At 42.0% G+C, this 11,878-nt stretch overlaps 1 protein-coding gene across 5 annotated transcripts in view; it reads left to right on the top strand.

The window, feature by feature from the left end:
- Nucleotides 1-11,878, top strand: part of Ten-a (Teneurin-a transmembrane protein) — a 213,157-nt gene that overhangs the window by 107,978 nt on the left and 93,301 nt on the right. The window contains exon 1 of one of the 5 annotated variants that reach the window (XM_018036494.2): nt 1,125-2,915. The exons of the other annotated variants lie outside the window; for them this stretch is intronic. Within the exon in view, the coding sequence (XP_017891983.1) occupies nt 2,860-2,915 (56 nt within the window). The 5' untranslated portion in view covers nt 1,125-2,859. Of the gene's footprint in view, nt 1-1,124; nt 2,916-11,878 lie in introns of those variants that run through there. 5 annotated transcript variants of the gene reach the window in all.

The raw sequence follows: 11,878 nt of genomic DNA, 5'->3' as shown, positions 1-11,878 counted from the left end.
GATTGTAATCTTATTTCCATAAATAATAATTCGACTATTATAACGCGACGACGATAATAGTTATGAAAATATGCTAATATTTTTAAATGAAAAAAAGATCAATATGTCCAACTTTATGAATTGTGGATGAAAAATTCCTTTCACTTATAAGTGAGCATCATAGAAAAATTGCGATATCTAATATAGTTAGAAATAATTTATTCTACGCTGGAAATAAAGGTAATAGGAAAGAAAAGCAGACTTCAGAAAGAATCGTGCAGAACAAATAAATTTATAACACTGGAAATTCTTTAATCAGTTTTACGTAAAATTTTAATCATTACGAAATAACTGAAAATGCATATAAAGAACGTTTATTTAACACTAAATTACATAATTTAATAATACAATATCGCAAAATTGTTAATATTTTATGCATTTACTCAACATCACTAAATATTTCGACGTAATTGAACATTAATAAATTAAAACTTCATTTCGTTACATGTTGCGCACAATTTCGCCTTTTCTGAGCGTACCGTATCATCTTTTCACAGACCATAAAAATTTAATCTTTATAATGATTGCAGTTCGTGATAAAAATCAATAAACGCACCAGTAGCACTGCTACCCCTAACTTGTTGAATAACTATACTACCATCAACGCGGTTCTTTAATTTCCCCAAATCATCCCTTCTATTTTCCCCTGTTCCTTCCATCAAAAACATCCAATCAACCTCAAAATAAAACGAAAAAAATATATACCCCAAAACTTTGCAGCCGCCGTCCCATGAGCACCGAACCTCCCCTTCCCTTTCGAAACTTCGCAATAGCGACGAGAAGTTGCGGGGATATCGACACCCTGGTTGAATCCGCGTCGCAAAACAAGCGTAGACGCGACCGTAGCCGCGGCGAGACGACGACGACGACGACGAGGAGGACGACGACGACCAGAGCACCGCGAGGGTGAATACGTAGTGAGTGCACCCCCCGCTTGGCGGCGTTCTCATACAGCAGTTTCGCTACAAACATTTGCTGGTAGGGGTAAGGGAAGCTCGGTCCGCGCATGAGCGTCGCCAACGACTTGGTGGGGACACTAGTGTCACTCGGTGCCGGGCGTTGCGGCGCCGTAGCCCTTCAGTCTTTGATCCGCAGCTGGCGCGGGTGTGTACGTTTGCCCTCCAGTGTAATTCTCTCGACGAGATCTCATTTCTCACTGACGGTGCGCGACAAAGAGGGGAGACCGAGGAGCACCCATGGTGCAGTAACCTTTCGCTGTGCTCTCTCCTCTCCGTCTCTACGCTGAAGAACGCGAACCGGAGTCACGAGCATCCCTCGTGAGGTCAGCGATCACGCGATCAGGATATCTTACTTATAACACGAATCAGAGTACGCGTCGATCGTTATCGGTGTGCAAACGAAGTTGTCCGATTGAAAAAAAAAAGGAAATATTACGTTTCGCGGATAATCGCGAGGGGCTTGAGTCGCGAAAGTTGACGAGAGGAATTGTCGAGTACGCGGTCCACACCGACACGGTCTCTTCACCTGCACCCCTGGGACCTTCGGGGCACGCTGCTCACGCTCCACCGGCACGGATTTGCGTGCGGTTCTCAACCCCCTGACCCAATTAGTTCGCCCATGTCGAGAGTATCCGTGACGTGCGCTGGCTGCTCTTAGATGAAAATTGCCTCTGTTCTCGGGATCGTCCAACGAGTGATGTGTCATTAAAAGGGCGCCATTGTTCGCGCTCCTTGTTCGAAGGATAAGTCGAAGGATAAACAACGCGATACAATTTGGATTTGGAGTTTGTGAAGAATAAGTGTCAAAAGTGATAGAGCGCCGAGCTCGACCAGTGTTTTCATCGCGAAGTGCAGTGAGAAAAGATACGACCAACATTCGAAAAATTAACCGGACAACCTCGAGAGATAATTCAAACAAGAAACGGTTTCTCTCGTACACTCACGTCTGTCAACAATTATCGTTTAACGGAATCGTCGACAATTGTTCCGTGCGCGGTGTATTCTGTACACGTACGAAACGCGACCGTTTGCCAATCGACGACGGACCACCAACCGGTACCGTCCACTTAACCTCTTGTTCGCGAAGCTCGCGCGGGAGTTGAATTTTCTCGCTGGCATTGACAGATCGATAACAAAGTTTGCGTGCAAGTTAGCTTGGTCCATAGCCGGCAGCGAGTAGCGACAACGTGTTCGACCCCCGTGGAATGCGACTACTCTAACGATCATCGTCCAAGTGCAACGATCCGAAAATTACCGGACCGTCGTTCATTAAAAGAAAACTGCGTTCGAACTCGTTCGAAATCGAAGCCGGTCGTGACATGCTCGAATCCTGAAGGGCGAAAGATACGCTCTGCCTCGCTCGTGGAAGGATCTGTGTACGGAGCGCAGTGCATCCGCCGGAAATCTGACGGGCCGGAAATCTGACGGCCGCCGTGGCAGTGGCCTCTCGTTGTCGCTACCGAGCAGAAAACGGCAATACCTGGTGAAGTATAAACGTAAGCAGGAAGCGAGACAGATCGCCGAGGGCAACGGGGAGCAACGGGGCACTCCGTGGCCCGTGCTTCTGGACGATCGTCGCAACAAGGGTGCAACGGTGAAGGGTAACGGTGGATTCGGCGATTACTCCGCAGCGGGGGAGTTCGAGGTTTGGGGCGACGAGCAACACGCTGCGGATGGTGTAGAAAGGCAGGTGGCGAGGCCGCCTTCGCGGCAGCAACGATGCGAAGGCGGTTCGTCGCTGAGGCCGTTGCTTCACGTCGCGCATTGTGAGTTGCACTCGCCCCGCGAGCCGGAGCTGCTCCGACTCGACCATCTGGAGGCGCTCGAGCACAAGTCCGCCGCCGAGCGGGACTCGTACTCGATGATGGAGAACTTTCACAGCCCCGTGCCACCACCACTCCCGCGACGCCACGTCCGGTAAGATGAACAGCATTTCTAATTACGGTTATAGTGGCGGCGTGTGACACATACGTATGCGTACATTAGCAAAATTCTACACTTCTCTATGCTATGCTTCTACGAATGCTATTACGCGTCTTTTATTTCTTGTTTTTTGTACTCAAAATCTAGTTATGTTATCGTGAATATAATTACAGGATATCAATAATGTTCACACATATGTATTTTTCTGATATCGATTACTATGTTAGCCAATAATAATGGTAACAGTACGTAATAAAAAAACGTTCGAGAATATCGAATGGAAGAATCGATTCAAAATCCGTATGCACCATGCTTGACATTGCCGGAAATAAATACCTATATGTATCGCATATGTATGTATCGCTTTAGAATCGTGACGATGTCACTTTCATTTCGCCGTGATACATTCGTAAAGTCGAACGAACACTTTTAACTGGTTGTTCTGCAAACGCTACGTCGCCGAATAGTGTCGACAATATGAAGTTTAATCACCGTTTTCGATTATGACACGGACACGATCGAACTTACCCAGTGAGCTTCATTTGTGCTTACCAGTGTGTTTACGTGTTCTCAGTTGCTCGTAATGGTGCAATTATTACACGACTGACGACCAGAACTGATCGTCAATGATATTTGCGCTATTATTGTTGCAATTATCGAGATTCGGATTGGCGAACGTGATGGGGGATGCAATAAAGTTGGGAATTATATTGAAACTGTTACAATTTAATAAATTCCGCACTTTCGGGAAATCGGATCGATTTTACGAGCTGAGCAATTATACAAATCGTTTCGTATAATTTTTGACGGATGAAAAAGACTTTATGCGACGTTATCAATTCCTTAAATAATTCCACAATAATTTTTCGTCAAATTTCATGTGTGTTACAATCGATAAAAAATAATGTGTCAGTACATACATCTGTTAAATTCGTATTTTTACAAACAAGTGGAATTGCTCGTGCTCCGAAATAATTATTATTATGTCTCGGTGTCGATCGTTTCTTCGTGGACAGTTTGATTGTTGAGCAAGTGTAAACGGTAGTCCAGGTAACCCACAGCGGCGAGTGAATTCTCTATTTATTGGAAAGTTGATTTCTCCGGCGACTTTTATCGTTTCAGACCAGAATCGGTCCCGATAATAAAGCGTTCCGATTTTTCACCGCGAAATTGAATCGTCAGTTGTATTTCTACTCGGATCCCCTCGGTACCGATCTCCGGGTCGATATTAAAGAGATTGGACCTCTTTAATACACTAGCCTTATGGCCTTTTCACACTGCGTTTTCCGCTCCCGTATTCTATCCAGGATGGCAAGCAGAATTCTTGTTCCCAGGTCCTAAAAGATGAGCAACTAGTATCGTAGTTAAAAATGTGAAGTATAGGGAATAGCGTGTAAAAGATGGGTAACGCTCAGCGGATCCAGTCTTCTGTGCGTAAGCAAGGGTCAAGAGTACGGATAGTATCTATTTCGAATTTTTATTAATCCTTAACCCTTTGACAAGAAGCATGACGTTCATCGTTATTTACTAAAGATTTCAGGTTATTTTGTTGATAGTATAATTTTTAAATTCATCACACAATCAATTTTATCAATGTCTCATATAAGGATTCCATTAATTTTACAATCTTTGGATCAGTATTATACTCTCCCAGTTCTGTACTATGCACGTTAACTGGTAATTGAACGAGCGGACTAAATAGAACAAATATTCCGTGGTTCCATATTGATAATTCTTCCGTCGTATTGCTCGGTGAGGCGAGGCGAGTAGCAATAACGCCGGTTCCCAGCCCCTCATTCAAAGGGCGATATACCCTTTCCAAAAACCCTTTCCCCCTTTCTATCCGTCAGTGTTAGTTGCAAGTTTTCCGTTTCGAATCAGCACATTCTCATCGAACACGAATCGATTTCGAAACGCTCTCGAGAGCAGACTTGTCATTAACCCCGTTCTTCGGGCGTGAACCTCCGAAACGAGCTACAATTCGACCGTGTTAGCACCTATATTGGCCATCCAGCCGACTCGCGAATCCTCTGCCATTCCTGGTTAACCCTCAGGTCCTCAACCCTTTCGCAGAACCTCTATCGCCGTCGCTTCCTATTTTCGCCCTTCTGCCTCTCACCGCGCAATTAAAATTTTTATCATACGAACATTTACTTACTTCACGTATGAAATGTCTTGTTTCATTTTTAACGTCGCCTCACACCTCTGATTCTTTTCTTTTTCTAATGCTATATATTTAAACAAATTCCTATTTTTGCAAATACAATTAATTGAAGGAAATGCACATTAACATTGGTTTCTTCTTCTCTGAATATTTATAACGAAATTCTGGTGAACATGTAAAAATTGTTCGAATTATAAAAGTATTCTGATAATAAAAAGTGTGCATGAAGAAGTTAAACATTAACTCGGATTAAAAAAATTGTTTGGAATTTCGGAACGAATCTCCATACTGTACGTATCCACGTCCAGGAACTTAGAAACTCAAACAAAGTTGGAGCCGGTATAACGCGCAACGTTATTCAAGGTCTCTCTCGCATCCCCTAAACCGGTCGAAATTATAATTCAGTTACATACTCTATTTGCGTTCCACCTCGAAGTTGAAACCGCGGAGAGAAACAGCCGGGAGCGTTGTGCTCGTTTGGCCAATATTGAATCCTTCAGAAATTGAAACGCCGACTATTCTAAATTTTTCTTGACCACGCGAGGTGATCAATGTATCGCGAAGTTGCGAAAAAGGAGAACGGAACGAGTTTAAGCTATCGCGTACTTTTTAAAAGTAAAAATTATTTTATAATTTAATTGGATTCCTTTGTCATTTCGAAATTTCGCATTCTAATCTCAAAATGATATTTATTATGCAGAATCCTATAAATTTTGCACGCGATCTTATAAAACGAGATATGGAATCGATGGTATTCACGATGTGCTCATTTCAGAATCGCGAACGAAATTAAAATCGAATATTAATTAGGCACAAAGCCGGCCATTAAAAGCATCGATCGCAAATTGAAACGACCAATTATTACACTCATACTACTTAAATTCGTACATTACGCATGACAGTTCTTTTATAACTTTCACCTTGTTGAGAGTATTTGCTTGTGTAAAGAAAATGGAAAGCAGATAACATCTATAAAAAGTTAGATATGAAAAGGTCGCTTCAAATGCTGGCACGTTCTTTTGTCATCGGGTATATAGGTAGGTGTGAAATATGAACTCAAAGTGGGAAGTCGGTCTCGCTATCGTTAGTTCATAAAGAATTGGTTTCATGAAACCTGTCTTTTTATGTCTTGGGGAAGGTGGACGCGTGGCAATCTTTATCTGTTTTATTACGTAGAAAGTACATTTATGAAGTGCAAATATTAACTGAGTTAGACCTTAAATGATATTTTGTTTCTACCATAAGAGAAAATCTTTGATGCCTTTTAATTACATATGAATTTTAAGTTCCGTATTCTATATGAGGTAACAAGAATAAAGTATTTACATAATAATTTCAAAGCACGGGTTTTCATAATAAAGGTGAAAAATCATTCCAGTATTAGATTTGTCATCTGTGTGAAATGTTTGAATTCGTAGAAAATATTCTGTTCTAAAGAGACTGCTAACATTTCGTTGTTAAAGGATTATTAGATGAGCAGGCGCATGAATTGAGTTGGAAGTTTTCCTAAAATAATTTTCCTATATAATTAATTCTGTTTGTACGTTTGCTTTTACGGCAACACGCTAAAAAAAATTAACGTACTTCAGAGACATGCAGGATGGGACTTTCGTTTGTTAATTTGGGTTCTGTTTGTGCCGAAAAATTCTCCTTTCTCGGTTCTCCTGGCAAAAGCGTGGATATAATTTTTGGAATCCTTCCCAGGTCCATTTTCACAAGGTTAATGCTCCATGACCGACCGTTGTACCAACATTGGAGAGTCGTACTGTTAGACTATTAGCTTTAATTACTTTTATGTATCGTACACACAAGCTCAGAAGTTTATTAATCCTGCGCTTACAGAAACTCTCGCAAAGTTTAAATTAATATAAAATTACAAATCTGTATCCATTGTATTAAGAAAAATTTGTTCAAAGAAATGATAAAAACGTAGAAATTTATTCAGACGAATCTGGAAAATTCTAATTAACTCGTTTGAAAAAAAAACTTGTTGAAAGCAAAACAACGTTGTATCAAATTCACCCTGTGAAGTACCTACTTCATTTTCACGAGCTATCATCGGACGGAAAAGAAAAAGCTCCTGAGAAAGAAACAAAAAATGGAATGAAACTGTCGAGAAACAAAAATTCCAGATAAACTCGCAAACTTGGCGAGTCCTGGCCATCGACGAAGACGAGAGAATGGAGGAGTCTCAACTTTCAGAGAATTTAAAATCTCCGTCTCGCTCTTTGCGGAGCAACGCGAACGATAACCTACCGCCACCTAACCGTTTGCTGATAGCGTGCGAGAACAATAAGGCGCTTATCCGCGGCGTTCGAGATAAGAAGCGCCCGATACAGCGCGCTCTGTACGCTCGGGTGAACACACACGGTAGCACGTCGGGGGTGTGTTCACCTGCTGGAAAGTGTATCAAAGCTTCGGAGCTAAGACAAACAAAGTGATACGGTGGCAGCGGTGGAAGGCTGTTTCAAAGTACGAAAGGAAGAGAGAAGCGGGCACATTTGCATCGACGCAAACACGGAAATCCCAGTGCAACCTGTTTGCCAGGCACAGGCTTGTAAGTTCGCCGAACGTAATGGAGGTCTCCGTTAAACGTCACCTCATCCTCGTTGCTGCTTGCCGTGAATACGTTTCCGGTTATCGTATGTCGTACGATATCATTTCGCTTCGGTTAAGGCGAGTGCCTTTTAGCTAGGTTTCTGGTATTTAGGGCCAAGTTTATTAATGAGTATCGATGAACGTTTTTAAATTTTTTGCTACGGTTTCTAATAGTTTGGATCCTCCTTCTACTATAAACATGTACAAAGTTTTATAAAATCCCAAAGAAAATTCATGTCGTCTGGCTCAATATTAAAAGAATTATTCCGTTCTAGAAGATGTCCGAATTCTTTCTACGTCTACTGTAATTACTTTTATTTTCATCGTATTTCGTGAAATATCTTTTATTCCACCGTTCATCATTTATCCAAAAACATTCAAAAGAATCCGATGAACCTGAAAACCAGACTTTCTTAGGTACCGAGACTTGAGGAAAAGGAGACGGTACCGTGCATCCGGCGTTTCCTCGTTCGATCGATATGCAGTAGCGCGCGGGTTAGGTGGATGGAACGAAAGGTAACGCGGCGTACGAAAGGCAAACAAAGTAATAGGAGCTGCGTGGAGGATGAGTCGGCCGCGAGGCGGAAGGAGCAGGAGCAGGAGCAGGAGGCGGTAGCGTCGAGTATGTAAAAGGCAAGCAAGGAACGCGGGGGCGGCTGCTCGGCGCCGACATTTCGCGGTGAAGCGACCGACCCCATAGCCATGCATCACTCTGTCCCACCAACAACTACCTACTATACCTCCTGTGTGTACCAGCACGTTACGCGGATCTACCCCTACCGACTTCGTCTGCACTTCTATCCACCCCTTTTTCACCTAGCCCCTTTTTTCGCGTTGCGTTCCACCGTTTCCGGATACCCCTCTGTCTTTTCCCTCCTCGCGTTATCCACTATTTCGCGTTTCACCGGCCACCGCAGCCTCCCTTTTTTCACCTTTCCCTCCGCCGATGCTTCCTGTATTCCGTGTTGTCTGCCGTCACCCTTTAGCCGACCCTTCGTTCGGTCTCTCTTCGACTCGACCCTGAACACGCACCAACGGTTTCCGTTCCGACTATCACGGTTCTACGTTTCAACCCTGTTCTACTCTGTTTTTTTCGCGTCTACAATGGCTCGTCATAAAGAGCTCTGTTGTGTTTCTTCGAGCAATTTGACCGTTTGTCACCAGCTCGAACGAGCACCCGACCCGTTTTTCTCTGCTACCCTGTTCGCACCCGGACTCTTTCTGTGTTCGAGCTGTTCTTTCGCCAGTTTGCAGAGAGGAGTACTCTTTTCTGTCGGCTTCAAAACGTTTTAGCGTGACTCATGAGTTGTCGCTTCCGTCGACGCGCGGACGTTTCCGGGCTGGGAAAGCCGGACAGATTCAGGTTTCGTGTCCACGTTTATTTACCGATTTGAAGATTCAGGAAAATGGCCGAACGCCTGTGTTGTGGGACGAAATGGGGAAACAGAGTAAGCGTTGATGGGGTGGATCGGCTAGGGAAAACAGATCAGTTATGGAGATGAATACATGGGATGCAATAAATTTAGGGAAATCGGTTGAATGATAGCAAAGATTTAATATTGCCTTACTAATTCTATGTTTGCCATACCTTGAAATTAAATATAAATGTCCGTGTTCTTGAAAACAAGATTGAAAAACGCGAGTCCGAACAGATAGAAAAACTCTAGCTATAAAAATAATTCAAATAGGTACGTGAAGTGAAATCCATTTGCTTCACTTTTAGGAAAACCAAATACGAAATTTTCCATTGTAACCCATCTGAAACCGTTTTATACATTTAATTGTCGCACCACTCTACTTTCCTTTATTTTTACCCCAGTTATATATGACGCGGACATAGTTGAAAAATGAACAATCTTTTCTATAGACCGATTTAAGCGTTCACTGAAGTCTATATTTGACTATTCAGAGAAAATAAATATAAAACAATAAACGGAACTTTCGTTTTTATTTCGCGTGATTATTATTTCTGCAGGGATGTGAGGAGATTAACATTGCCCTTTCCTATCCTATTTTCAACATACTCGATCTTCTGTACCTCCGTCTGCCAACCGAAACCACGTTTCTGCTCAAATAATATCCACTATCGTAAGGGAGTAGACTCCGGTAGAGACGAGATAAGGCAGAATGTCATCCACAAAATTGATCAAAAATATGAGTTTATACGATTACACTTTTCGTCTTTATTTAGGTCGTTATGTACCTTCTTTGGAAAGAGAAAAGTCAACTCATATTTGACAGTATTTTTACTTGATTATCGGCCAGACAGGTCAAACAACGTCCAAATTTTACCGACAAATGTTAGAAAAGACTACTCTAGACCTTTGAACTTGCGCAAGGAAGAATTACGTTAAACACAGACATCCAACGATGTTCTCAACCAGTGATTTCTAGTGCGAATATTCTCGTCGTTCGATATTAATGCGACCGCTACGATTCTGCACCCGATTGTCGCCATGTTTCACAGGTCTTGTTCGCTATCGCATAGTGATAGATACTTCCGACGGAAGATGTGGAAGGAATTGGGGGACATACGCGGAGAGAAAAAGGGATAGATATTCGTAGATAAGGGGTTCGCGTTCTATGGCACCGCGGATGAGCGATGGTACGACTTTTCTTTCCGTTGAGAAGATTCCACTTGCTACAGAATATTGGTACACCGGCAATATTTTTGTCCCGAGTCGGGAACGATCATGTTTGAAACGTATATTCGACAAATCGCGACCGGCGGATCCTTCTTTGTTGCCGTTCCGATTGAATGGGAATATTTTTGGAACGGTCTTGTTCTCTGGATAAAATCGATGAATCGATACGTGGGTTAGCATCGTCGAATGCAATTCGGAAAGAACCAAAAGCATGTAGGTCAACGGTGTGAATTTTTTGCGCAACGTAATTTAAAACATACAGCTATGCGTCGCACCTGTGCTGGAACAATTGCGACTACTCCTCCTTTTTCATTCCGCCTGGATTTTTTAAAGTATTCTTGAGAATTCGGTATATGAAGTTTCAAACCGGAGGAAAAGTTTACGTTCAATCCTCGATAGGATAATGGGCATATTTTCTGTCGCGCAAGTAGCCAATTTAAATATTCATATCACCGTTTCTCCAATTTCGCCCATTTCATTTTCCACTCATATCAGCCAGTAATTTCGGAGACAAATTAAAATACGTATTCCCGTTTTAATTATAGTAATTAATTAATGTTAATAGATCAACGATAATATACATCGCTTCAAGCAATTATGAGAATAATTAAAAATGGTAAAAATAATTAATACGAACCGATAGAGAAATGTTATTTAAAGAACGTTTTGTTTGAAATATATAAACTGGAAGAATCGCAATTAAATGATACCTTTTACCTCTCTCAACCCTTTCTACCATAACATTCTCATTCTATTTGATCATTCTTTTTCGTCCAACGTTTCCACGACTCAGGAACGGCGTAAGAACCATTGGTTTTCTCGGCGGGTTGGACGCGAGTAAACAAAGCGTCAAGCGGAAGCGAAGGTGGTGGGCGCTGTTTACACGCTCCCACCGACCGAAAACAGTCACGAGCTGACATTTCTTTCCAGTTTCTCGCTTGCGATAACCTATCTTGGATCTCGACGCAGTTCCTTTTCCCCTGGTTTACGGTGGGTCACTCGCCGGCAACTAAAATCTCCATAAGACACCAGAGAGATTTGTGCAAACATTTAATGAAAAGCTGTAGCAAAATATAATACATACGGTTAAAGACTAGATAGAAAAATCGGTGAAAGGAAATTATTGTTTCTTAAACTGTTAAATCAATTTCGCGTGAAATTATTCCTCGTTTGATCCAATCTTAATTCTATGATAGAAACTTATGGCAACTGTGCTGACAGCCCGTTTTCGTCTCACGTAAGGCGCGCGAATCAAAGGATCACGCAATACTTGGCTAATTAATCGTGACGTCGTGTTCAGGGTTAAAAGTAAAAACGACACGCATGCTAAACGACTTTTAATGGAAACGGAAGTTTCAGAACAGCAGAATATTATGAATACACTTTAGTGTCTTTTTAATATTAAGGAAATTAGATTGGATGTGTTTGCTTGATAAACTCCTTCTCATACAGAAGAAAAGAATGTATCAATATAATAATAATATCTAAATACAAAATGGAACATAATCATAAAATTTATTTTGAAGAAGACAATGTCTTCTGTATATGTC

The sequence above is a fragment of the Ceratina calcarata genome, unplaced genomic scaffold (assembly GCF_001652005.2).
Source record: "Ceratina calcarata isolate Rehan_Ccalc_2016 unplaced genomic scaffold, ASM165200v1 scaffold102, whole genome shotgun sequence".
Lineage (NCBI taxonomy): Eukaryota > Metazoa > Arthropoda > Insecta > Hymenoptera > Apidae > Ceratina > Ceratina calcarata.
This window is presented reverse-complemented; position numbering and strand designations above follow the sequence as displayed.